This window comes from Mugil cephalus, chromosome 8 (assembly GCF_022458985.1).
Source record: "Mugil cephalus isolate CIBA_MC_2020 chromosome 8, CIBA_Mcephalus_1.1, whole genome shotgun sequence".
NCBI classification, from domain to species: Eukaryota; Metazoa; Chordata; class Actinopteri; order Mugiliformes; family Mugilidae; genus Mugil; species Mugil cephalus.
The window spans coordinates 25,946,614-25,974,090 of record NC_061777.1 but is presented as its reverse complement, the minus strand read 5'-3'; the positions used below and the strand labels follow the sequence as shown (position 1 = coordinate 25,974,090).

General features: G+C 40.3%; 2 protein-coding genes across 3 annotated transcripts in view; both read left to right on the top strand.

Annotated features, from left to right (window-relative positions):
* The first annotated feature begins 174 nt into the window (after positions 1-174).
* Positions 175-20,895, top strand: mamdc2a (MAM domain containing 2a). The gene is made up of 14 exons (XM_047590853.1): positions 175-427; positions 586-717; positions 6,990-7,240; positions 7,728-7,812; positions 7,937-8,068; positions 8,969-9,225; positions 12,192-12,285; positions 13,221-13,367; positions 13,542-13,807; positions 13,956-14,052; positions 14,711-14,857; positions 15,542-15,801; positions 16,408-16,492; positions 17,016-20,895. Exons 1-14 carry the CDS (start codon positions 400-402, stop codon positions 17,075-17,077), a joined length of 2,043 nt encoding a protein of 680 aa, XP_047446809.1. The 5' UTR covers positions 175-399; the 3' UTR covers positions 17,078-20,895.
* A 4,690-nt stretch (positions 20,896-25,585) lies between these two features.
* Positions 25,586-27,477, top strand: part of arid3c (AT rich interactive domain 3C (BRIGHT-like)) — a 61,429-nt gene continuing 59,537 nt past the window's right edge. For both annotated transcript variants that reach the window (XM_047593186.1, XM_047593185.1), the window contains exons 1-2: positions 25,586-25,864; positions 26,075-26,746. In XM_047593186.1, the coding sequence (XP_047449142.1) occupies positions 25,826-25,864; positions 26,075-26,746 (711 nt within the window). In that variant the 5' untranslated portion in view covers positions 25,586-25,825. The remainder of the gene's footprint in view (positions 25,865-26,074; positions 26,747-27,477) is intronic.

Genomic DNA, 27,477 nt, shown 5'->3' with positions numbered 1-27,477 from the left:
TGTTCTCAAACTGATGATAATTCATTATAGGCTGCTGTGCTCTGAGCTTTTTCAGCTTTCACACTCAACTCCAATATCAGGTGCATGTGATGGTGGGGGATGGAGGGGAACAAATAACCCCGGACGAGCTTGGCTCCGGCCCTGAACAAGACAGCGCAGTGACAGCAGCAGAGGGAGACGGAGAGGCGAGCCCTTCGCTTCTTCCCTGCCCACCTCCTCCGGCACCTCCATCCATTGGGATAGGATAAACACTTCATCTCTCCTGCTGACATCGTTACAACATGTGAAAGACAACCAGTCGGCTTCGACGAGCTGCTTGCGCTCTGGCTTTTTGAGAAATTTTACGGAAAACTTTCAGGGAACTCGGAAAAAAACTTTCCCAAAGTGTCTGCGGATACGATGGAAACACTATTCCTCCCCCTCAGCGGTAAATATAAGTCACTTTATTACGAAGAAGATTTCACCGGCATCTTGCCACAAATTATCTGGTGGTGTTGTTAGTTCCACACCGTTCAATCGCCAAAGAAATGCGTGTGAGCGCATGGATAACTTGCGCATGGATGCTTGTCTCTGCTCTTCCTGCAGTGCTGCTGTTGCTGCCCTGCAGACTTGTCCATGCTCAGCAGTTGTTGTTACCCGGGTCGTGCAACTTTGAGCTGGGCTCCTGCGGCTACACATCAGACCCAGACTATGGAAGCTGGAGCATGAATGAAGAAGGTAAAACGTAGACTGCCATCCAAATATGCCATAAATAACGTACTTTGATGGTGTGCAAGTCACCTGATCCAGACACGTTTACTCTTCACCCATGAGTCAAATGTTGAATTACTAAAAAAGGAGCAATGCAGGCATAATGTGATCAGAGCAGCTGCTGAGCCAGATTAAAGAGTGGACAGTGATTTATAACCTTCACTGGTCTTTAATGTCACTGTAACCAGTAAGGACAAACAGTCCTAAATGCGTAAGTGGGAGGATTTGTTCCCTGAGTTATGACAAGGGTTTGGTTTCATGGAGCTTTTGCAAATTTGCAGGAGCTATCAAAATACCTTTACATATATATATACTTGTATAAAATACAGTTTCCTAGTCAGGATTTGGCAAACAAGAGTCTAGTTGCAATTCACTTCGATCTGGAACCTAGCTTCACATGCTGCAATTCAAACTTTTACTAGGCTCATTTGAATTCATGATCAGTAATATAAGCTTAACACTACTGGCCAGAGACACACTTCCTGTCAGGAATACCGACACTGGCATGTTACAAGACAGGTAGAAGAAGTGGCCTCATAGATACCTTTAAATGGAACATGTTAGCTTGTGGTTATAACGTGGGAAGTCGTGTACTCAAAATGTTTGGCATTCGAGTGATGATGTCAACCGTATGTTGTGAATACCACAAGAGGGCGCGTTATGTTGAGTTTTCTCATGATCACAATAAATATAACTCAAGGCACCATAAGTGAAGGCGGACACCATACTTGTCAGGGACACCAAACAAAACAAAACAGGTTTTCTTGAGCAGCACATTAGCTTGTGGTTTCCGCATGTGAAGTCGTCTATACAAATTCACGCAAAGCATGCTAACAGTGCGCTAACTGAATGTTGGGAACTATAATGAAAGGACGAGGCCTCTGGGAATATCAGGATTTTTGCTCAGGCATATTACAAAACTGTTCCAAAAACTTCATACAACTAAGTTATGATGTCTTAACATATCGTGGAGCAAACATGTTGCAACCCGTGAACTAGGACCTCTCTGTCAATTTCCTGAGTATGTGAGCGTGATAAATACCACCACATTTGAAGACAGCATTAGTGAAGATGGACCAATGGATCACCGCACTTGTGAGGGATACGGACATTGACGCATTGTGCTAAAACAGGTATTCCTGAGAAGAAGTGGCCTCATAGACGCCTTCAGATGGAACTTGTTAGGGTTAAGATATCAGGACACAGAGCATCACAGTTTGTTGTGTATGAAGTTCGGTAGCCTGACATTTACACACCACTACAACACATTTAAACCCCACCACTGATTGATTTTCAGTTACTTTCCACAGTAGAAATACTGAATCAACTCTCCTTAACCTGTGCAACCTTTTAAATTCAGCTGTTTAGTGAGCGCAGATTGGCTTTCATTTTGGCTTTCTACTCTTGGACAACTGTTTACACTTCCAAAAGTGTAATATAAGTATAATATCTTCAGTGTAATCCAAACCAGGATGAGCTTAGGGACAGGATCCCATGTAAACACTCCAGGAGAGTCATCCCATGATAATAAGACGCAGCAGTGTTTGCACATTCACAGTCAAGTCCAAGATGAATCAGATTCTTTTGTGTTTGTTTTCTATCTTTTACTCTGGATCGTGTCCCTCACATTGTGGTCTGCGTAAGCCTTAACTGTGTAATTATCCTGAGGATCATTTTATTCACATGACGTTAGTGGCTGCTCCTTACTGGTTTTCCACTTGCCAACGTGACCACTTGCATTTTCATAAGGTGACTGACCATTCCTTATGTTTAAAAAAAGACATCTGCAACAACCACTAATTATAAGTGATGAATGGAAACTGATGGCCAACTTCCTGAGCCTGCTCTCTCGCTGTGCCATCATACCTGATGGTATGACGTCATGTTGCTTTTGCTGCTTATTTTTAGAGCCAGTAAATCTCTGTAAAACTCACTCCTTACTCTTTGGGTTTATAAGTGACAGAAACCATTTTCATGCACTTCTTATTCTCCTCATTCTGAGTTCTTAAGAAAGAGAAAGGTGCTGTAGCTGAGCTGTTATCACACTCTTGATGTCATTAGGGAAGAAGGCTGTAGTAGTTTCAATTTCTTAAAATGGGGTCTGATGCATTTTGTATTCATCTGTGGATGCTCTGGACAAGCAAGTCTGATCCATAGAGGCTCCGTCTATCAATTTCCAGGACTTAAAGGATCTGCTGCGAACGTATTAGAGGGACCACAGCACACTTCAGAGGTCTAGAGGAGTCCAGGCCTCGATGGGTCATGACTGTTTTGAGAGAAAAAGGAAACCTATATAATAGAAGGAAGATGGTCATAATGTTTTAGTGTATTAGTGTATGTAACATTTTCTCACCTCAGTATTATGATTTTTCCTATATTGCATTGTTCATTTTTTCCTAGGAAGTATGAGTTTCTCATGATAGAGCCATTTTGTGCTCTGCTTTGTGCATCAAGCCAGAGAGCATCTCAAAGCAGCTCCTTCTGTTTATGATCATCTGTCAGCACAGTTTATGTTGCCTCTGTTAAGATAAGTGGTGGTACTGTAAATTGTGTGTGCCATCGCTCACTTGAACTTGTACACTGCATTCCCGTGGACACTGAAAATAGAGCTCTACCGCAGACAGCAGCTTCGGCAAAGATCCAAGCGTTGTGTTCACTCAGCCACTAACCAAACCGAGACTGAACGAGCCACCGTTCTCTGCCTTGGCGATGGCGATAGGCTCACGCCCACCGTTCAAGAAAATGGACCTCGTAAAAAAGAAGACGGGACCACGGCTGTGTTTTCTGTTTGGTTTCCATGGCAGTGTGGGTTTTAGCTGCACCAAAAAAAGAATGCAAGGGAGGCAGTAGTTAAATCCAGGATGGATGTCTTTGGTGATTATTTCCACTCAAAGGAGACATCAGAGACAAAGACTACAGTCTGTGCTGTGCATAAAGAGAAACATACAATGAAATGAAGTGGAAGCTTCACGGGGCTTCACTGCTCTCACTCACTCTCCAATACTCTTAACTCAGGCTTTTAAAGAGCTTTTACCACTCAGGTTTTTACATTAAGCATGTTGAGAGCTTTAAGTAAAGAGAAATATTTGTCTGTAAAGAAACTCCCCCTCTCCTTTGATTTCTGTACTGTTAACCAAAGGACAAACAATGAACACTTTATTTCCAAAGATCACAAACCCATCCCAGTGGACAAAAGTTTCATTTGAAGAAACAGTGACTCATGCAATGATGAGAAATTTTTGCCATGTCATAGAAAAAGAACTGCATGGCAAGCTACAAACTTGGCCTGGTCTCAAAATGACATGCTATCAAATCTCAAAATAATCACAGTCCTTAAAACATACCATTATGTATCCATCCTTCAAATATTTACAATAACCAAGTCTACAGCCAATGTCTGGACACACTTTTTTGGGCTGACCATTACTTTAGTGACCTTTTGAGAAAACTCAAATAGGTCCAAATGCCTTATATTTTATTCTTGTCTTAGCTATACAATGAACTGAATGATTGAGTATCTTCACAGACATTCCACTAATCCACTGGGATTAAGGAAAGATCTGTCTGGTTTCTCTGGTGTGGTGGTAGTTATGGCTGATCCTCAGTTGGAGCCATCATCAAAGTGGACAAACAGTGAGGTTGACTGGGATCTGGCAGTGGAGGTGTTATGTTTTTTTCCAGGCAGTAATGTTCCTAATGTGCTGCCACGTAGTATGGAGCTTGTCAGACACGTTACATACTGATGACTCTCCTGCTCTCTGCAATGTTTTTAGCCTCTTCTTAGTTGTTCTGTTGACATTATGTAATGTTCTCCAGTCATCCAGATCATGATAATTCCACACAACAAGCAGAAACAATGGCAACTGCACTCGTAGAGTTTCTTGAAGATGTTTCGTCCAAGTATCTTCTTAAGTTCTGTTTGACTGGTGGAGAGTTGGGCTTCAAATAGGAACATCTGCGAGTGGCTCATCAGAAACTTGCATGACTAAGTTCCATTGACGACCAGCCAGTTACCTGTGTTTGGAGGAAAATGTTATGATCCTATTTTCCTTCCCCAATGAATGGTACTCTAATGAACCATTAATGACCAGAGACTCCATTCACTGAGGCGGAAACTTGTTCACCCCAAAGACAAAAACACCCAGACAAAAACAGACCAATGTAGTTTGTGCAGTTCAGTGCACTGAGGAATGTACGGACTTGTACACTGGGGAAACAGAACAACCCCTTCACAAACGGATGGCTCAGCACAGGAGACTCGGGCCGAGATTCAACAGTCCTGCTATCAGTGAAGGACAAAGATCCCTCCTTTTCAATATTTTAGCCAGAGAAGACAAATGGTTGGAAAGAGGATAAAAGAAGTCATCTATGTCCAATTGGAAAACCCCTCTGAGACTGAGAGTGTCTGGCTGCTAGAATACCATGGGAACCAGGATCAAAATAGTTTCCTCCAACTACAACTGAGTATGTGGTCATTAACAGAGCCTAGTCATACGAGTTTCTGATGAGCAATGCCTGCAGATGTTACTACTTAAACCCCAACTCCCCACCAGAGTTATATTTAGGTATGGACAGTATATTATGAACACGGCCACTCCATGGGGGGGGGTACTGGGTTTCTAATTGTCAACTGTCTTTCAACTTTAAAATACACCACTATAACAAATACAATACATTTAAATCATATAAGTGTTTGTAAATCAAACTTTCCAGATACTGTTTTGCGTAATTTCGTGGTGTTTTCTGTATTGTCGTTGTGTTTTGACATCATGGCCACTGTAGAAGAGACCCTAGAGAGCGCATGACATTATGGAGTTCATGACCAAGTGGGGCTTAAATACAGGCACAGAGAGAAAGTGACTATTATTATAGTATAAAAATACCACGACAGCCACACTGTAAGCATGAGCTTGGTGTCCTGAGGAGGCTGCGACCTCCACCTGCAGGTTGGCTGATCATCTGGCTGTTGGGTTGGACAGACCAGAGTCAGCGAGGAGGTTGGGCCCTCCAGCCCAACCTCCAAACTATTAGTGAGAATGAGAAACAGCTCTTATTTAAAAACTGGTTTAAAATAAAATAAAACACCTGAACATACCCATAAGGGGCGTTGCTATTAGACACATTTGTTCTTGTTCTTGATGATGTCACCATGGCATCATCAAATTACCAGCAGTCTAAACTACTGTTATTACTGGGAACATGACAACAAACATCTTGAACTCAATGAACACTTTAAGAATCTTGGAATAATGGTGTACTGGTCTTAAACCAGGAGGTTTGGATTTACCACTGTAGTGAAAGAAGCTGTTTGGCTAATCCCACAGAGAAAGCTGTAACTGATTGATTCTGGGCTTACTGTGTGATTTGCTGCACGTCTCCACCAGACTGGCTGAGGTATTTGAAGCGAATACTTCTACGCTGAGTTAGATTCTGGAGATGAGATCACAGGAACTGTAGTTGTCAACCTACAAGAACTCAACCTCCTTTAAAGCTTCGATTGGCCATGCAACCTGTGGGAGTGTGTGAAGATTATGTGTTATTTAGCTTTTGGTGTTGATGTTATTACGCAATTAAAAAAAAAAAAAAAAATGGCTCTGTTTTATGATATCCTCTTGCAAAAAAACTCCTAAAGTCCTTCCATCCTTCTTCGCCTTTTTTTTTTTTTTTTTTTTACTAGTATTTGGAGATCATCGCTGTGTGCCTCTTTCTTACGCAATTGTTTTGAGTCCCAGTGTACTAAAAGGAGCTGCCTGATAAAGTCATTCAATTTATTGGGTGCACACGCTTTTTCCAGCCACACAAGAATGTGTGTTCATCTGGAGTGATATGTTACGAGTTTGTGAAGAAGGTGGTTTGAATATGACAATTTATCTGGTCAGTGAACACTTTGACACTCTTACAGGACTGCCATGAGGCCTAGCTCTGGCCTCATCCATCCATCCTTCCAGCATGCCAGCCAACCTATTGCTACTGATTTCCTCATTCAGTTTCAGGTCACAGTGTCCCGATTTGGTCTAACAGTCTGTGTTTTGGTGATGGTCTGGGCCAGTGACATATGGAGTATGTTTTATTTGTGTTCATAGTGTAAACAGATTTTAAGTTGCTTGAGAGATCATTGGTCTTCACTGTTGCCTTAAACTGTCTGTAGGAGAAGACTTCCCCTGCTCTCCTTGGGTCTACTGTTTATGTCTAATCTGTAATGTGCATGAACATGATCAGTCTTATTTTTGTGTTCCCAGGGCATCTGATAACAGCAGACTCCAGCTTGTTAGGTGACCAGGAGCAGGCAGTTCTTGTCAGTCCAGTTCTGGACCAGCAGGATTGGAGCTGTGTGAGGCTGGTGTACCAGATCACTGGAAACGGTTCCCTACAACTCCACTTCAGACCAAGCAATGATAACTTTGACTACCTGTTCTGGACTGCAAATGAAACCTCTGACAGCTGGCTCATTGCTAGTGTGGACCTACCAAACACCACCATTCCCTATCAGGTAGGGAACCTCAGGCGTTAGTACTTAAGTCACTTTCCTCTGCATTTCTTTTTAATTGGCTGTCTAATTTTATTAATCACCCGCTGTTATAAAATCCTTGCAATATGATATTTTTAATGGTGTCTGAACTCGCAATAACCCCATTTAAGTTGCCAAAAATCTCCTCTCCTGTATGCTTTTTTTCATCTTTGCATAAATCCATCCAGACAAATCTGTGGTGCTACACTAAATATAAATTAATTACAGACAAGATGGTTGGAAACATTATGTGATTCTGGTTGTCCATAAGTATTCTCAGGAATAGAATACGTCAAAAACGCTTTGAGGAAGTTTATGCAGAATTGACACACATGCTCTCTTGGACTAACGACTGGAAAGACTCATGTTGGATGGTGATTGTTATGCTATATACTCTGGCATGTGTTTTATATTTTATGTTGGTGTTTGGTCTGAGTTTGTCTGTAAGTCTTTTTTTTTCCTCCTTCAGATCTTACTCGAAGGTCGACCTGAACGCGGCTCCGGGAACAGTGTAGCCATCTTTGAAATTCACATTGTCCTAGGTTACTGCATAGGTGAGTCAAGTAATGTGTTTCACTTCTGCTCTATGTCTAGTGTGAAATGGCATTTGCTGGTACAAAATATTAACATTATGATTGGGTACATGATAAAATTTGTGCTTTATTTTCTGAATACCAGAGTGTAACTTTGAGGAGCATCACCTGTGTGGCTACAGTAATAGTTGGAACCCAAATGTCAACTGGTATGTTGGGGGCAGCGTGGTTAGAGAGTCTAATGTGCTTGAAAACCACGCCAGCAGTCACCAGAGAGGTACATGCATACACATCCACACGGTGCTTTGATAGATTAAATTCTTTGTTCACACATCTTCCTCGCTAAATCATTCCATTTGTGTTCTTGTATTTTGTTGCTGTAGAACAAATGCAGTAAAGTGCAAAAAATATGAAGAAATTGAATGAGCTCGGGTAACCAGGCCTTTGAAGGGTACTGTGTTTTTCATCAGTATTGCTAAAAATGAAAACATTTTATGGCACAAAATTTTCCCGTCTTTAACAATTTATAATCTCCTCTGTTTGAAGTTGTTTTTAGGGTTAAGACTTTCCTTTTTGATAAAGCTTATAGTTAGGGCTGGCTCAGGTGACCAAGAACCATCCTTTAGTTATGCTGCTATAGGCCTAGACTGTCTGGGGGACTTGCCACGATCCTTTCTTCTCTCTCTTTTATGTCTCCATCCGGTTGGCTACAAGCAGATGGGTCCCCCAATATGAGCTGGGTTCTGGAGTTCTTTTCTTGCCACCATCGCTTTAATGCTTAGACTGGGTTTCAAGCTCTGGGTTCTGTAAAGAGGTTTGAGACAGTAAAATTGAATTGAATTGAACTGAGGAAGTTTGAAACATTCACAGTTAAGCTGCAGATAGTAGACACACTAGTGAGACTAAGGCTCCATAGTTGATTTTGGATGCGTAGTCTGTAATCATTGTTTGGATGAACTGAAGCCCTGCAGGTTCAGCCTCTGTGGTGTGTGATCCTCCAGCTGTTTTGAAACGCCGTATTGTAAACGGTCTTGGCAAAATCTCTACATGTGAGGCGTTCTATCAGTCCATGAGTAAATACTCTAGGTAAAACTATGTGTACCCTTTCACTGATGTGAGTGTATCAGCTCATTGTCACTGCGCACCTTTAGCTCTTCTCTGTGTTCCACTGCTCCAGGCCAGTACATGTACGTGGACTCTGTGTACGCAAAGCACTTCCAAGAGGTGGCCAAACTCACTTCGCCAATGACCACAGTGCCAATGGATGGCTGCCTTTCTTTCTACTACCATCGAGACCAGGAGAGGGGAAACATATTCTCCGTTTTCACTAGAGACCAACTGGGCCATTTTGAGGAGCTCTGGAGGCCGGAGGTGTATAGGACTGCTGGCTGGAGACTGGCAAGCGTTGACATCAAGGCTCCACACCCCTTGGAGGTCAGTATTGGAACTAGAATGTATGATTAGAGTGAATAGGTAACCTTTATATGATGATTTGACTGAAATTAGTGAAACAAAGAACTTTAAATCTGTGGCCTGCTTTGGAAAGTCCCGTCAAAAGAAAATAATGAGCACACAGCAGTCTGTAGGGAAACAATGACTCAGATGGACCTTTGGACTTGAACTCAGTAGTTCTGTTGCCTGTTGTGTCATCATGAATAGCCTGGAAGCCATGTCAGCTTCCCAACCCACAATTTATTTTTGTGGTGAAAAGTTGTTCTGGATTCTCTTTGTTGGGAACCAGTTATCCCCCGTCAAAGATCTGACAGACCAATCAAATTGTTCAGATTTATGTGGTGATGGGAAGAAGAGTGACAGTGTTGCCCTAAGTAAGAACTCGTACGTACATAATTGTGAAAACACGTCTGCACAAAATACCTCCTACCTTGTCAGGTAGGAGTGCCAAACAGGGCTGACCCCTGTATTACCTTTCAGTCATAATGACACTTTGGCTGCACATCTGCTGAACCTGCCAGCTTGTTGTGGAAATAGAGCTGTGTGGGGAGGGATATGAGGCAAAGGTAGAATGTGAAGTGAATGGCACAGGTCCAGGAAGGATGATTGTTAATGAGAAAAGACAAGTCATAACAGGGGCACAAGTTAAGATAAGATACGACACGACATGACAAGACCTGAGTTAAGCAATGACATGATATGACAAACCTTACCTAATTTATCAAAGCAGGGGTTCCCAAACTATGGCCTGCAGGCCAAGCGCAGTTCATGGTCCAATTTTTAATTGACCTGCAGCAAATTCTAAACATATAATATAACATGACCCATGCATGGAACTTGACTTTATTGCAGTATTTTGTTTTAACAGTAGATGAATGCAGCCTCTCCACAAAACAGCAAGGTTAATCAAAGAAGACTTTTGTCACAGAAGACTAAAAAAAAGAGAACCATAGACATGGGGAGTGCAAGGGAGTGCAGAAAATTTCAGACACAGTGGAAAAAATAATATTTCTTCACACACATAAAATTAGTGGAAGTTTGTTGCTGTGATGAAAGAGTTTAATATACAAAGACAGTAGGACATCTATACTCTACTTAAGCAGCTAGCAGCGATCATGAGCAATGATTCCACAGCTGTTCATTTTTATTGGGATGATAATTCATTCTTTTTGAGAAAATCAGACTGAGGTACAGAATGACCAACAGCCATGTCTGTGAATTCTTTCACATCTCCACATGTCCTCCACACGTCCTCCTGCCCTGCCAACCGTCTTTCAGTCCAAAGAGCAGCGTCACTGTTCCCACTGAGTTACCAGAAACAATGAGTTCAAAATAGATTCCACAGTATCCAGGTGTTAATACGTACAGAATATACATCTTTTCCCTTTATCCTCCACCCCACCCATCATCCTGACTAAGAAGCAATCTGAAGCTGCTTGTTAGTGAATGAGCTGCACATGATAACAGGCTTTCTTTATGTCATTATTAGCAGATATTTCTCACCTGAGTATTTCACTGTAGCTTTAATACAGGGGTATCCAAACCTTTTTCACTACCCCTGTATTAAAGCTACAGTGGAAACTGATGTATCAGCTGCAACTAAATGCTCATCAAACTTATCAAACATTGTAATTTTTTTCGCAACAGTGATGTAGACGCCTGGAGGAGGAATTATTTTAATATGAAAAACAGTGACTGTACCAAACTCAACAAACTACGGTCTCGTGAAAAACTAGCCAGAGTTGAGTAAGTGAAGTTATGTAAAGAAACAGAAAAAAAAAACGTGTTGAAGTGGTGATCATGAATAATGACAGCTCTAATAGGCGTGTTGATCTTAAGAAAACAAATAATGCGGAGAAAGGACATGATAAATACTAAAGACACAGAGGATGTCTGTTAGCGCTCCTTCTTGAATTGTGGGTGCAGCAGACTCTAGCTGCATAAGGTCCCAACAGCCTTATACAGAGGGTTGTTGTTCAGGAGGTTTGAATCCAACATCCTCCTCTCAGCCACCTTCTTTATCAGCTCGTCCAGGCTTTCTTATCTCCCACACTGTGATTCCACCACAGACCACAGTGTGGGAGGTTGCTGAAGGAGCCTTAGTGTCATAAAATTCACACCATGAGGGTCCTCGCTTTATGGATTCCCAGGAAGAAGAAAAGTGATTATGAAACAATATCTCTATTTTCCAGAATGTGACCCGATACATTTTAAAAATCATTATTACTGAGCAGACAATGCTTAAAGTTGGTAAAAGCTAGGCCGTAAATGTTTGAATACAGACTCTAGTGTGTGTAGCGATGCAAACGGCCACACATTAAGCTTGTCTGCACAGAGTTATGCTGTGATGTAGCTATCGGGAAAGTAAACAGACTCTCTCTAGGTATTTTCAACAAAGCAACTGGTTCCCTTGAATTTCTTGAAGACGTCCCACCTCTCCTCTGAACAGTCAGTGGGGAAACTTAGTCCTCCTGTCAGGCTGAACACTTCTCTGTTTCTTTCTGGTTTGACACGGATAGAGTCGTATTAAGTTGTCTGTGGAGGGATCTTAAGACTTGTAAGTGATTTAAATAATGAAAGAATCAACGGACACACTACATCTGTTCTCTGCTGTGCTTTTGCTCTGTGCAGCAGCTGAGTAGATGGACACACTCCCATGCACGCTCCCCCTTCCACAGAAAATGTGTAGCCTTGTTCATAACACCTCCCACCAGCTGCTGTCACGGCGGAAAAAGGCTTGTGTAACATTACTAACTGGGTCAGTTCTTTCTGCTGCACAGGGCTTTTCTATCAAGCAGCACTCTGACTAACCCGCTCGTGAATGAGCCACACAGTGCTTCTATACAGCTGACTCAGCTATCAACATATGTTCTAGTTCTATGCACACAGCTTGTTCTCAGGATTCATTACATTACTCATGACACATCTGTTGTTGGCTCTGTGACCAGGTGGTGTTTGAGGTGGCTTTTAACAGCGCCAGAGGTGGATACGTGGCCATAGATGACATCTCATTTTCTCCTGAATTCTGTCACACTGAAACAGGTGAGAACAGTGACATTGTAGGCTGTCTGGTTCTGTTGTCTGTTTCTGTTTCAAAGCTTTAAAATCATCCTAAGTATGGAATCATCAGTGTGCCACAAAAAAGACAACAACAAAAAATCTAAAATAACAGAAGAAGAAGAAGAAAATAAGTAAAAAAATAATGACGGATAAAAATAAATCAGTACATTAGTAGATTTAAATTAGTGCTGTCAAATGATTCAATTTTTTGTGGAGTCATTTCGATTAATCATGATTTAACAGCATTCTAGCATTTCATTTTGCATTAGCAAGCAGACTCAAGAAACAAGGTACAATACTGTATATATGCACTTAACATGTTGATTAAACACCTTCAGCAGTTTCAGTCAAACAACTTAACAACTTTTAGTCTCTTTTTTAAACAAACATTTATCCACACTGATGTGTCCCTGTTACTCAGCTCCTAAGACAAACTAACTTGTTGACATTGTCTGAGAGGAGAGCTGACCGCTTCTTATTTACAATGTTGATGCAACTGAGAACAGTCTCTTACATGGAACAGTGGTTGCAGGAGTGGCCAGATATTTGCAAGCCAGTACTGCCACCTTGTCTTTGTCTTAGTTTATCTTGGTTTAGTTTCTTTTTGTTTGATTTGTCCAATGAAATAGTGTGTGACCTTTTTGGTGGCAACTTTTTTTTTGGTCAGGCAGTGTATATACTTGTGGAAATATAAAAAATATTAAATAAAATAATGAAAAAGTTTGTGGGAAATATATGCAGAAATCAGTAAAATGCATAACTAAAAATAAGCAAATAAATGTGAAAAAACAAGAACAATTAATCAAATAATTTTTTATTTTATTTTACTGCAACCATTTCCAGACAAATGACACTATTCACATCACATACCTCTTTTAATGAGGCCGGTTCATATCTTCCTGTGTTTTGTGTTGCAGAGCCGACCTTTGACCCCGCAATAGCCAACTGTGATTTTGAGAATGGCATGTGTTTATACTACCAGGAGACAGGGGAGAGTAAAGTGTGGAGCAGAGTTTCGGTGAAGCCTAATGCTTACAGGATAGGAGACCACACCACAGGAACAGGTCAGTCACAGAGCACCGCCCACTAGGATGGAGTTCTTCTTTCTTTTTACTCCATATTGTTTTCTCATTGCTGTCCCATGACAGATGGACTCATTTCCCTAATACCATGTGCTATCATAGTTGCAGTAATATTGACACACCTTTTTATTTTGTTCCTCGTTTTGTATTTCTTAGGTGGTTTCCTCCTGACATACACTCGCTTCACTTCAAGCCCAGGTTATGTGGGTAGGCTTCATGGCCCCTTTTTACCCGGGAACCACAAATACTGTCTGAGGTTCTACTACGTGCTTCATGGGTTTAGGAAAGTAGACAATGCATTGTTTGTTTACATTTTCGACGAAAATAACGTGGCCCAGGAGAAGGTTTGGAGCCTGACTGACACTTCCAGGGCCATCTGGACTCGGGTGGAGATCACCTACATGAAGCCAATGCTTTCCAAGGTTTGAAGAAGTGGTTTGGCAATGTATGTTGATGCTGATGAATGTTTGAAAGGACAGACTAATGGATGGGTGGCTGGGTGGATGATGAAATAGAATGACAACTAGATTAGTGGTTGTATATCAGTATTCTTTTCCCTCTGTTTCCTAGGTAGTATTTGTCAGCATCTGTCAGAACTTCTGGGACTGTGGCCTCGTAGCTATTGATGACATTACTGTCAGTTTGGGTGACTGTCAAATCCCCGCAGGTAAAAGACTCACCATGTACATTTACTGATGTCAAAAATAAATCTGGAAAGCCCTTGACGTTATACGTCCTGTTAGTTGTTATGAGCCAGCTCGCTGGGGGAAGGGGGAATAATATCAACGATAGGAGGAGATTCTTTAAAAGTTGATGGGATTGTTTAATGAATCAGTATGAATAAGCGTGGAAGCCTGACCAACTTCCTCAGCTTGCAAATGTTTTCCAGCAAAAGTTGGTCTGGAGTCTCTCTGTTGGAGTGAGAATGGGCTTTTATTCTTGAGCTGCAGAATTCCAAGCATTCTCAGAGGTGGTAGAAGGGTCGATTGTTCCAATTTGTGTAATTTGAGATTCTGGTTAATGTATTAATTATGTTGAAGGTTTTTTACAGTGAGTTATAGAGAACCTGTGAATAGAATAACAAATTGTCTGCATAAAGAGTGACTTTATTTTGATGTAATTTTTAAATTTTCTGAACACAATAGTTTAGGTAGCTGATTCACCTGCACCAGTACCATTAACTCAACAGAACAGGAAGGTTGGGATTCCATACGAATCTCTGCGGTTACCAGTGTCCGCTTGTTTACCTTCACTTGCAGAATGACCCTAGCTATCACTGTGGGTCCAGTTTTATTGACCTTTTGTGCTGTGCTTTTGCTCCACAGTCTCCCTCCCAGGCCAGTGTGACTTTGAAAGTGGAGTCTGTGGCTACACACACGATAAGAAAAGAGACAAGTCCGGGTGGCTGCGAGTCCGAGGGCACACTCCCACCTCCTATACAGGACCACGTGGAGACCACACTACTGGGATGGGTGAGTTGCTTCCTCATACGTTGATTTATTCATTTATTTGAGCCACATACTGTCTGGACCCTGTGTGTGATGTGGTTTATGCAGCATTCTCTTCTGTGGAATGCCATGTGCTTGAATATTGCCATAGAGCAGCGATTAAATAGGGACCCTCTACTCACTATATGTGCTCTATATTAAACTAAGCCTAGTGCTGCTTTTAAATATACATTATTAATATCATTTTGCATTCAATATTAAGCTATTCAAATAATACACAGGTCCAAATATTCACTTTTTTTTATTTTTATTTCAGTAGGGTGTTTAAGGTCATCTTATCTTATTTTATAATGACCAACTCACCACATCATTCCTGGGAAACTACTTTGTTTAGCTAGCTTAGCTAACATTTGTGTTTGTATCAGACCGTGTCGGTCCTTATTAAGCATACAAATTTAGCACTGCAATGTCCTACGTGTGTAACGGCAAAAGAGAGCAACGTACTTAGTGGCGGTTGGGGAGCTCAAGGCGAACTGTTTCTGTCCATGCCATCTTTCAGTTGCAGCAACAGCAGAGACCGTTGCCATTAGTCTCAGCCACTGTTTATAACCATGTTCACGTTAAGTTGGGGAGATGTTATTTATGGAAGATAGCACCTCGGAGTGCACTTCTACGTGGCTTATATTCATGGTTTCTTGCCTCCCGTAGGTTACTTCATGTACATCGAGGCGTCACTCATGCGCCCGGGTCACAAAGCTCAGTTGCTGACCTCAGACCTGCGGGGCTCGTCATTCCCTCATTGTCTGATCTTCTACTACCACATGTACGGATCTGGTACAGGTATACTGAGTGTTCTGCTGCACAGTGGCTACAAAGAGCAGGACAGGCTGCTGTGGAGACGGCGCGGCGAGCAGAGTGTGAGCTGGATGAGAGCAATGGTGGACTACCAGTGTGATGTCAAACACCAGGTACATCAGTGTGGGGATTAGGCTGATAGGAGTCACAAAATGGATCCATGTTTGTAGAAAAAGTAACCAAATGGAAATACATTACAGTTACATCACATGTGGGGAATTTTTACATCACTTCAATTTATCTAAAGGAAAGTAAAAATAATTCCGTTTTTGTGAGTTTTGGGGATGTTGGGGTGGGTTGGAAATTGAGTCTCAGACCACACATCTATTCTTGATGTTAATGCTCTGTGATGCCCTCTTCCATATCACATCTGAAACAGAGGAGTCATCCTGAAATGGAAGAATTCATAGGAGTACAGATTGAACAGAAAAACTAAACAAAAATCAATAGAGGTCCTTTAGGTGGATCAGCTCATCATAATGCCAACCCAGGCCATGATGTCCTGGTATGTCTACATCACAGGAAAGCTTCTATTCTAACCAGATGGTGTTGAAAGCACTATTCAAGTCTATTCCTATTCCTCCAATAACCATGGTCCTCACAACACTTTGTTGCTTCCCCAGATCTGTTTAAGCTCTAGCTTACACAGCATCACATTTAGTTTAGTTTTGAAATTTACAGTTGACAATGTCACAAAGTGAAGTTTGTGTTTCCCGCAGATTATATTTGAAGCCATCCGAGGCCCTTCGCTACGGAGCGATATTGCTATCGATGACATCCATTTTAAAAGCGGACCGTGTGAAGGTAAATCCTGTTGTTGTCCCTTGTCTTTTGCCTAATAAATTATTAGGCAAAACACAATCTGCCTAATTAATCGTTTTCATTTGTTAATTCTTGAAATTGAAGTTTATTTATTTTTTAGTTAGTTAACAGGTCCAAAGACAGAATATTATAAAAGCCTCTCATTACTAATGAACAGACATTATGGTGCTTTTTCCTCTTCAGGTGATTATTTAGAACAGTAGTTGTGGGAAACCAAGATTTTCCAAAAGGGGAATCTTCTGCCATATAGTTCTTTTTTGTTGTGTTTGTACAAACTTTAAACAGGTCACCAGACAGATTTTTGTTGAGCAAAATAAGTCACTTCATAGCACGTATGACTTGTACATATTATTTGTTATTATAGGCATTAAGACTGTCTGATTCCACTGGGATAGCTGAGGAGGAAGCCACTGGCTCACCATGGCTAATATTATCAATCAAAATGTCTGAGGTGTTCCGGGATGACAGAGTAGCTGTAACATCCGTGTTCTCTTTCCTTCCTCAGATCCCAGGGATGTCTCTCCATACTCTGGATCCTCTGAGTATTTCAATGAGATTGAGAACTGAGACCGGTGGGGTACTCTTCTTAGTACGCTACTGAAGACTGAAGTTGAACATTCCGCCAAGACAATTTACAAAGATGTAGAGCAAAGCTTACGCTGCAACAAGGCCCTCTGCCTCACTGACCCACTGTCTTCCTTCACCTTTCAGTCCTGTCATTTTAGTGTTTGTGCCTTAATTATTAATGTTCATATGTTTACAGATTAAGATTTGTATCCCACCTCCTCCTTAAAGCATGATTGAGTTTTACATTTGCACCACATTAGTCATGTGCAGCCATAATCCAGTGTAAAGACCTGTTCACACTATAAACTACAAATATATCCTTTGTGACATATTTTTTCAGTTTTCATAACAGTCAGTTATGCCACATGTCAGTAAAATTAGATGTCTTGCAGTGTAATTTCAAATCACAGCTCAGGTATAGTGAACTCATTCCAAATGGAAACTGACAATAGGAGTTCTACTTTGGGCATATTGGTCTCTGCAAGAAAACCCACTACCATGGAATCTTTGAATTCTTCAAAGGTCAGCGCTTAAGCTTGATCTTTTGTGCCTCTAGAACAGCGGGACTCTTTTACAGATATTGCTCACATACATCTCAGAACACACACAAAATAGGTTGTTTACATTTCATCGGAATTCACTCAAGAATCTTTATGCTAGTTCCATAGTGACAAAGGACGTGGGTCCAGCTCTGAAGTCACAGTGTAAGCACTTACGGATATGGATCACTTTAAAGTGAAGTGTTGTCTGTACATCAGTATCTTTCTATCAAGGTTCAGAAGGACACAGGAAACCTTCCCTTGATGTCTGATCAATGCTGACTAATTAGCATCAAACTGTTTCTGAAGACGTTTCAGGCCTAACATGCTGCAAACATGTGAGCACCTGTTCATTTAGATGTACTTTTGCACATCTCTGGTGAGGTCTTATTTTACCATGGTCTTTCTATTTAGACTGAAAACTGAATCAGCTGACATTTTGATTAAGTCCCTGAAAAAGACCCATGCACTGACGTAGAAATCTGAAACCAGGATTTCTGTTTGCTACTTCGCTGTCCTCAGTATGTCATATTCATCTCACCATTCTTTTCATCCTACAGTCTGTTGTGCAGGACTGTTTTGGAGAAACTGAACTGGATACCATAATTTCAGCAATAGTAAAAAGAGATTGCTAAGTTTAATGCAACTTGTTTTGTGTCAAAATATGCCATACACAATATGGACAGAATAAAGAAAGATCTCAGTTATTTCCTTCAGATCATTGTCATTGCATAAAGTCTCCTTGTGCCATGTTTCTACTTCTAATGTGCGCACATCAGTTCCATGCTGTTATTTGTCCATCATATTTCCCAATGAAATGTCCTGCAAATATTTTGTTATTGATACAATGAGAGTAACAGACTCCAGTTTACTGTACCCGAGTCCTATTTGTTCATGTATATTTATTAGAACTTAGTTCTTGTTCATTTTACTTATCATTTAAAGTTTATTTTTCATAAACAGAGTCTGCAGTGTTTAGACAAGAGACGCCCTTTGCAAGCTTTCTGTCTTAAAATTTTCATATTTATTCAGTAATCTTTCAGACATAAACTTACTCAAACCATCACCAGATTTTCCGTAGTCCTGAAAGTAGACTAACAGAACTAAATTAAACAAATGAAGCAAAATATTATTTTTGAGCATTTATTTATTCAAGACATTTAACCCTATCCATAGTCCCTGTACATATTTGTGAACTGCAAAGCTATGTGAATCCCCTTTTTTAAATATCTGCTGTGAACTAGTCGTGCAGCAAATGTTTTTTGGTAACTACTTCTAAGGTATCCAAAGCCTGCAGTTCATATTTTCCTTAAAACTCTTCACTGCGGTGTGCTGAAAACCAACAACAAACAGAAAACTGTGTCTGTAATTTGATATATATTAATACGGAATATTTTCTCATAATATAACATTGCTGTTTTGTGTGATTAGGTTCTCTTTGCCTCATTTCAGGACTTCTGTTTTTGTGTTTTCTGTATGTTTTGAATGGTTTTATGAAGAAATCCTGAGAATTCTGAAAAAAAAAAAAAAACATTTAAGCAGCACTCAACATAAAAGAAAGTTAGGTCCTGTATAGGAGTTTCTCTGAGGCAAACTTTTCCAGGAATATTCCAGTGTCTTAAACCGCAAACAAACAGTATATCTCGATTATGTTTGTTTGTTTTTTAATGTCAGCATGATAATCATTATGGATGGAACCAGATCAAATGCTTCACTGTTGACCTGTTATGAAGTACTGGGATGAAGTCAAATTGACAATTAAGCCGTCCTTTTTGAATACAGAGTAGTAGAAACAACAAGTCGACGGATGTGAAAAGATGATCCCAAACAGTTCCTTCTCAACCACCGGATATATTCATTATACATCTCAGTATAAAAAGGCTAAATAAATTATTGAGGAGTTAATGCCCTTGCAGTGAGAAGCACCTAATTAGCTTGTCATCATTAGTGGAAGCAGTCAGAGTGTGACAGTTGCGAAGCAATTGATTGCACCTGGAGATGTGGTCGACTATCCCTGGTGGTTAATCATTAACAGGATGGAAGGGTCAACTTCTCCGTAACTTAACGCATGCAGGGTTGGTCAATAATCCTTCATCTGGGAGCCACCGACCATTTGTTTTTCGAGAACCACCGCTCCTGAAATCTCAATTGCGCTAAACCTTATGAAGCAACTATAAACATGGACGAATTTGGGGGATGAAGAAACAGCAGGTTCAGGCGATCTGCATGAACAGGTCACATTAAACACTATAAAAGATAGGCCAGAACTTTTATGCAGTGTAGCAAGAACAGTTTGTAGAAAAGACATCTTTAATATTTGTTTAAAACTGGTTAGAGAGATTAATGATTCTAGACCTGAAGTCTAGTCTACAGGCCTTTTAACAGCTGAGGGCTGTAGTAACACAGACTGTCATGTATATTAACTTGTGCCAGTTGATTTAGTAAGTGGACCATCCAATGAGATTGTATTGTGTACACGATTGTGTCTTGTTGTATGAAAACATACAGAATAGTTTGCCTTAATTTTGTTTAAAATCTGTTTTAAGTCATGAGGTTATGCGTTAAACACAGACTGCAAATCTAGCAACGACATTCTTAATATAAGGAGCAAGGTGATACAGGACTGTATCATCAGCATACAGTAGTCCAGTTGTCTTCAAATGTTATTGAGAGATTATAAAAAGATTGGAGGCCATCCATGGATCCATGCGGAACTCCCTTTTCCAGAATAGCATTAATTAGATTAAGATGAATTATTTTCAGACCAGACAAACTGCATATGGTCAGTTAAATATCTCAAGCAACTGCTCACTTAACAAACAATACCAACCTTCACCTGGAGGTTGGTTAACTACTGATTATGCTCTGCTGCATGACACAGTGGAGAAAGTTTTACAGAAATAGCTACATAGCGAAATTTCTTATCAATAGCAGCCCCAATGTTGTGATTTTGAATGTAGGAGCCAAAATTTTTTTTTTTGTAAAAATCGTGTTAATTTTGCCCCAGGTTTATCCTTTGTTAACTATCAATGGGATAATTGGTGACCTGCCTGTATGGCTACACGCCCTCCTTTGTCTCCTCCCACACCTTTGTCTTGTCTGGTAATTTAGATCACGTTTTTTTTGTTTTGGCTCAGGTAGAGTAGCACCACACAGTTTTTTTGATCTCATTTTTGACTTGTCTTACCTATCCGTTATTTTTCCTACTGAGTCAATTGGGGCTGTTGTAACAGTATTTTCATTTTGCTCAACAAATAAACAAGTTTACGTTAATTTATAGTCGGATCCTCTCTCTTTTTTATTTATTTATTTATTTATTGTTAAATAAAGGGTGTCTATTGTGTGAATCTACAAATACTTTATGCTGATCAGACACTGAGGACTCAAAAATCTTGACTGAAGGAAATGGATTTGAAATGGCTCTGTAATAACCTCAGTGGGGTCACCAGGTTTCACTGGGTGTTTGTGGCAGGGTTTCTTGGAGACATTTGATCCAAGTAGCATCTACAGTTCCAAAGGACTGGTGTAAAGTTGGTGTTCAAATGGGGACATCTGTGGGTGTTGCCCACCTGAACATTCCATGACTGTGTTTCGGTGCATAAACTCCACAAGTCTAGTTGTCCTTGTTTTAGTTGTATTTTTTGGGATATATCATGATTTGAGAGGGTGAGAAGCTTCACAGATTTTAAAAATATCAATGACTAATGTGACGAAGATCAATGTTGTAGATACCTTTTAGAGGCAGGTAATACAACAGAAATTGAAGAATCAGTCAAATCAAACACAAGATGTGACTGTGTACAACAGTCACTTGACTACTGTCTTTATCTTGCAGAGTTGTGACCAACAATTTTTAAGAGAACTTTTTTTGTTGAGATCTTGAAACCTTATTCTTCACTGCTTTCCAGAAATTGGTCATCAAGACTTTCTGTAGTAAATGAGTAGTAGTCAATATTCTGCTTAATCTTATTTCTGAGAGATCAAAAGATCAGCCTGTCGTCTGCGACATGTGACTTTATGTACTTAAAGCAATCAATCCAGCAATCTTGCCATTTTTTGAATCCTGAAATTTCCAATGCAACTGTGTTCGTTGCAACATCTGCACACACTAAAGGCTTTGTACAATCTATACAGATCAGCCATAACATAATGACAACCTTCCTATTATTGTGTAGATCTCCCTTGTGACCTCAAAACAGGTGTGACTCATCAGAAAATGGACATGGACCTTCTGAGGGTGTCCTATGGTGTATGGTAACTAAATGTTGCCAGGTCAACACCTTGTGCTGTTCATCATGTTTCTTTGAGTTGTTTCTAAAGCATTTTTGTGTGTGTGTCTGTGTCAGGCTGCATCCTGCTGGGGATGGCTGCTACTATCAAGGAGTGTCATTGCTATGGGGTGGAGAGCAGTACTAACCAACACCTGGAAACACATGCAGAGGTGCAACAAGGCAGTATCCCACAAGGGTCCTAAAGGCCACATGACAACAGAAAACGGTCAGGATAAATCTAATGTGCAGCAACCTTTTCAATATTCAATATTCAAAATTGGGCTTTTACATGCTTACCCTTAAGTATATCCTAAACCAGATAAGTGGCATGTGGTCGTGCCAGCAGATATGTTTGCTAAGCACCTTTGAATCTTTCAGAATTGTGGACATAAGCGAAGGTTAACAGGGGAAGGCCTACAACCAGTGTGACGATGTTTACAATCCTGGGAACAGGAACAGGTTTCCAACAATATTCCAACAGTATTTTATTCCTTAATTTATTTTTGATTTTCACCCACCCCTTTTAAACAAGTAGTGCATGCAAACATTAATATTTATTTACTTATCTAGATATGTGTGTGCCAGTACATCTTCAATGGCTCGAGTGTGATCTTTGTAATGACCACTAGGTGGCGCGGTTCTACAGCACACTGTATCTGCAGAGAAATTCCAATCCTCAAACACTACATAAAGGAACATGTCTGCATTAAACCCTATGGAACACTCATGCAGAGGCACAAATGATCATTACAGAGAGTCGCATGATGACATCTAAGATTAATAAGACTTTCTGGAATCCCTACGACCACTCACTGCTCTCCACTAACATGTTAACCAAAGCTTAAATTACAGATTTTTATCAAAAATAATCACTGTGGTTTACTGAAACCTGAAACCTGAAACTTTTTTTTTTTTTTTTGTGGCTTTAGATAGAGGTAATGAGGGGGATGGCCTGAAGAAAAGACAATATTCACCTGAAATGTAATAGGCTATATATATATATATATATATGTATGTATATATATATATATATACATATATATATATATATATATTATTAAAATGATATATTATGTAAACTTTTATATATTATGTTTCATTGAAAGTATATTCATGTACTATTAATTAATAGTAATATATCTGTTGATGATGAGTTATATTCCCGTTATGAAGTTAAGACTTGAAATGGCCTCTCTGGGGTGATATGTAGCTGTCACAGCAGCAGGAAAAGACGGCTCAAAAATACAAGATAGATACAAAAATAAAATAATGAAATAAAATAATAATAAAAGCCAATGGCATGTACAAGAAAACAGCAAAGAAATGATAAGAAAACAGCACTGTAATTTATTTGTTCAAGAAAATTAGTAATTTGTATGTTGTTAGTTGCAAAGGTATGTCAGCCATTGTTTTAACTATTGCTGTGAGCTCCTTGTGCAGCAATAACAGCAGCTCAACATTTCTGGTAACTGCTGACCAGTCATCTAAGAATTTTATATTTTTCCTCAAACAGAACCACTTCAGTTCTGATATGCTGGTGGATTTCCTCACATGAACTGCTTGCTTCACATTTGTTCTTTTTTTAACCGTTCTGTTAGAATGACTTGTGTTCTTGGGCTTGTTGACTTGCTGCATGAATCTCTTCAGACTCAACTCACGTACAGATGTCCTGACATTTTTTTTTACAGAATTCCAGAGATGTGGCTGGAAGATGGAATAGAGAGACTTCAAGTTCTGTTACAATAGGTAAAACTAAAATTTATGTAAATTTTAGAAAAAACAAACAAGAAATCTGTTTTAAATACTCTTTGACAGATATTATCATAGTTGGAATACCAATACTGTGTCCCATGTGATCAAACAACTATGTCAGTGAAAAATTAGTTTTATGTCATCTACAACAAAATGAGGAATTCGGAAATGTCATGTTCAGTGATAATTTTACTTGATGAAAATAATAAATTTCCAAAATCTCTTTGGTAAGAAATCAACCAGAGTAAGCGGAAAAAAGTGATGGAGGCAGAACACTGTGGACATTCATAAGCACAGGAACGAGTTAAGGTGCCTCAGCTGAAAGCATGTATTTATCTACAGATGTAACTAATGTTCAGTATGTGTGAATATTCTCAATAGCCATTTGCTGACTCTGTCAAAACATTTTAGGTGCACACATTTTAGCACACAGCTCTGACCTCACTGAGCCCATATGTAGCATTGTCACTTTATCCACAACTGTCACTTGTGTACTGTACTTTTTGCTGTCCTTTTTAATGTTGTGGCTGCGTGCTCCCTGTGTCCTATTTAATTTCTTTCACTGTTTTATTTGTGCTGTTGTAACATTTGAATTTCCCCAATGGGGATCAATAAAGTCTTATCTTATCTTATCTTATCTTATCTTATCTTATCTTATCTTATCTTATCTTATCTTATCTTATCTTATCTTAACTTAGATAAAGAAAGATTAAAAAAAATCGGAGGCCTTTTTGAGTGAATAGTTTGAAAGGCAGGTAATACAACACAAATTGTGACTAAGTACAATTAGTGCTGCTGATATCAGCAGTCAGGTAACTACCCGTCAGGTGACTATACCATCATCTTGTAGAGTCAACACCTTCTGTTTTTATTTCTTGCAAAAAAAAACTTATTCTGCCAGGCTTACGTTGTTTTGAGGACTTTCTGAGGTTACTGTCAGCGTTCTGCTTTTTTATTTTTCATTTTTAAAAGAGCTCAGCAACCAGTTGTCTTCAAGCAGCCACACCAGCAATGCCTTTTAAAAACCAAGGACTGTACCCTTTAGAATCTGAATTTTCTAACGCGCCTTTGTTTCTTGCATCTGCACATACTAAAGAATTTAAACTGTCTTTTATAAACTGAAGATTTAGCTTTAAAGTTCACAATTTTTCGACAACAAAAACTGAAGGTGAGCTGAGTACAGTCACTTGCCTACTGTGCCATCATCTTGTAAAGTCCTCACTTCTTCTTTTTTTTTGTGGAAAACTAGAACCTTCATATTCTACAGGGCTTAAATAGTTTTCTAAAAAGTTCTCAGGTTAATGTCAGTGTTCTTCTAAGGTTTTCCCCTTTATTTTATTATATTGTACAGTGTATCTGATTGTGTCTTTTTAATTCCTGGATTTTCTAATGCAACTGTGTTTGTTGCAAAATCAGAAAGCAGAAAACTAGAAACCTTCTTGTCAACCTGTTTCCACCCCTAGAAATCCTCTTGTCCTGCATGGCTTTAATTGTTTTTCAAACATTAATATAATTGTCTTTCCTTTTTTGTATTGTTTTTATTAATAGTTAAGTTATACGTTGAGCATTTATTTCTGATGGATAATTACAGGCAATAATATCACTTTTTTCTTTGTTTCCTTTCTTTAAGAAAAACAAGTATTGCCACATATCAGAGGAATGATAATGCTCATCTGCTGTAATTAAAAACCACTGAAACAAAGAATATGTTTGAACCTTATAAATCCTTGTTAACCTTATAAATCCGTGCTGTATTTATGGCTGTCATTCTGTACACGGTTTAACTTAATTGTATGAATATTTAATTTAGGCACTGTAAAACTAAGATGTGATGTAACTGATTAATTGTATTTAATGAATGAATCAATGAATTTTCCCTAACTTGTGGTGCGCTCTGATCGGAGCAGTGCGCTCTGTCTTCTGCTGTGTCTCAGTACTGACGCGTCGTTGGATGAAGCGGGAGGACTCGTCTCTGCCTCCAGAGGTCATTCTCACCACAACTGCCACTTGTTGCCAAGAGCAGTCTGGGGCTCCGGCGTTCAGACACACTTCAAGTAAAGCCCTCTTCTTCAGCCCGGGACCCAGAGAGGCCACCTGGATGTTGACTGTGGGACGTTACCTGGACTGAAGAGAAGACTCCTCTAGATCCTGTTGGTGACATTTCAGCGCGTCTCACAGAGAGAAGCATGGTCGACAACACAAGTATAGCAACTAACTCTGCTCTGGTAAGCTTTATTCCTCTTGTTTATTACCGGGCAGTTTAATTTTCAAGTGAACTCAACTAATAATGTTGAGAAACTTTGCATTTGCGCACTTCGGTTACGCACGGAAATTAAGCCACATGTCGTTTTTCCTACTTCAAAGTGTGGAAACTTGAGCTTCATTATGAGTTTGAATCCTCTAAAGTAATATTCAACATCTATTTCTCTTCGCAGCAAGGCTCTTTCTCGTCCTCCAGCAGCCTTCCCCTCCAGGCTCCCTCCGCCTCCTCCCACTGCCCGTTCCCCGGCTCACAGTCTCACCAGCCCGGCGGCGGCGGCATGAAGCTCGAGGCGGTCATGGAAAACCTGCAGCGGCAACAGGCGGCGCGGCTGGCCCTGGAGGAGAAGCTCCGGCAAGCGGAGAAAGAGAAGGACCTCCGCTCCATGGTGGAGACCCAGATCCACCAGCAAGCCCTGGCTTTCCGCCAGTACCAGGCGGCGGTGCGCGGCGCCCTGGCCGCCGGAGTTAGCGGCTCGTCCCCGGGGTTGACGTTTTCTCACATGGAGGTCCGCAGATCCGAGGAGCGCGGCGGCTACACCCCGGGCAGCGGCGACAAGGAGCGGGGCGAGGAGGGAGACGACGCAGAGGAGCAGGAGATCGTGGATGAAGAGGAGGAGGATGAGGTGGAGGAGGACGCGGACGCGGACGCGGACGCGGACGCCGTCGGGTTAAACCACTACCAGCACCGGCAACCCTCGGTGGCTTGTCTCTCTCCGAAGAGTGCCACAATGAATCTCATGGCCAGAGTCCCGGCGGCCTTCGCCTCGGCCCGGCACGGAGAGTCTCCACCGGCGCACCCCCAGTCCCAGCACCACGAGTGGACCTATGAGGAGCAGTTCAAGCAGGTAAGACACCGCTGATACACGGAACATCTTCACCTCCCGCACAACAACTCGGCCTGGGAAGTTTCTGCAAAAGTGGCACAAATAAGACTTATGAATAAGTCAGGTACAGTTTCTAAAACAGCTTGAAGCTTTGTTCAAGGGTTATAGTACCGATAAGAAGTAAATAACCAGAATGGCGGAATAATCACCAAGTTGTTAAATTTTTCTTTGACTGGACATTACAAACATTTAACCTCCAAATAAATATGAAAATGATGAACATAAATATAACTTTATTAGGATTTACACACATTTATTTACAAAGTTTATTTACAGCCAGTCCCAAAGGAGTGTGATTTATGTGATTCTTTTAATTTGTCAAACATTAATAAAGACACATATTAATGATCTAAATTTAATTTAAAGCTTCATTGCTGAAGCTTAATAATAAGTAGCATGGTACAGGCAGCCAATTAGAAGATTTAATAACCTGCTCACTAACAGTTATTTTACTTGTCCTTATTGTTATTATTGGCTTATAATTGATCCAGAGAATCTAGAGAATAAATTGTTAACCAATATTAAAGCAGTTATAAATCCTTAATATGTGTAATGTCTCTTGTGAGCATACGCTTTACTACAGGCCTTTCTCCTGAAGGGCTCCTTTTGCTTTGTTAGTGGCTAGTTAATAACAGTAAGTTATTTGATTGCCATACAGTTGTCTGAGTATGTTTCCCACCCGCGGCAGACAG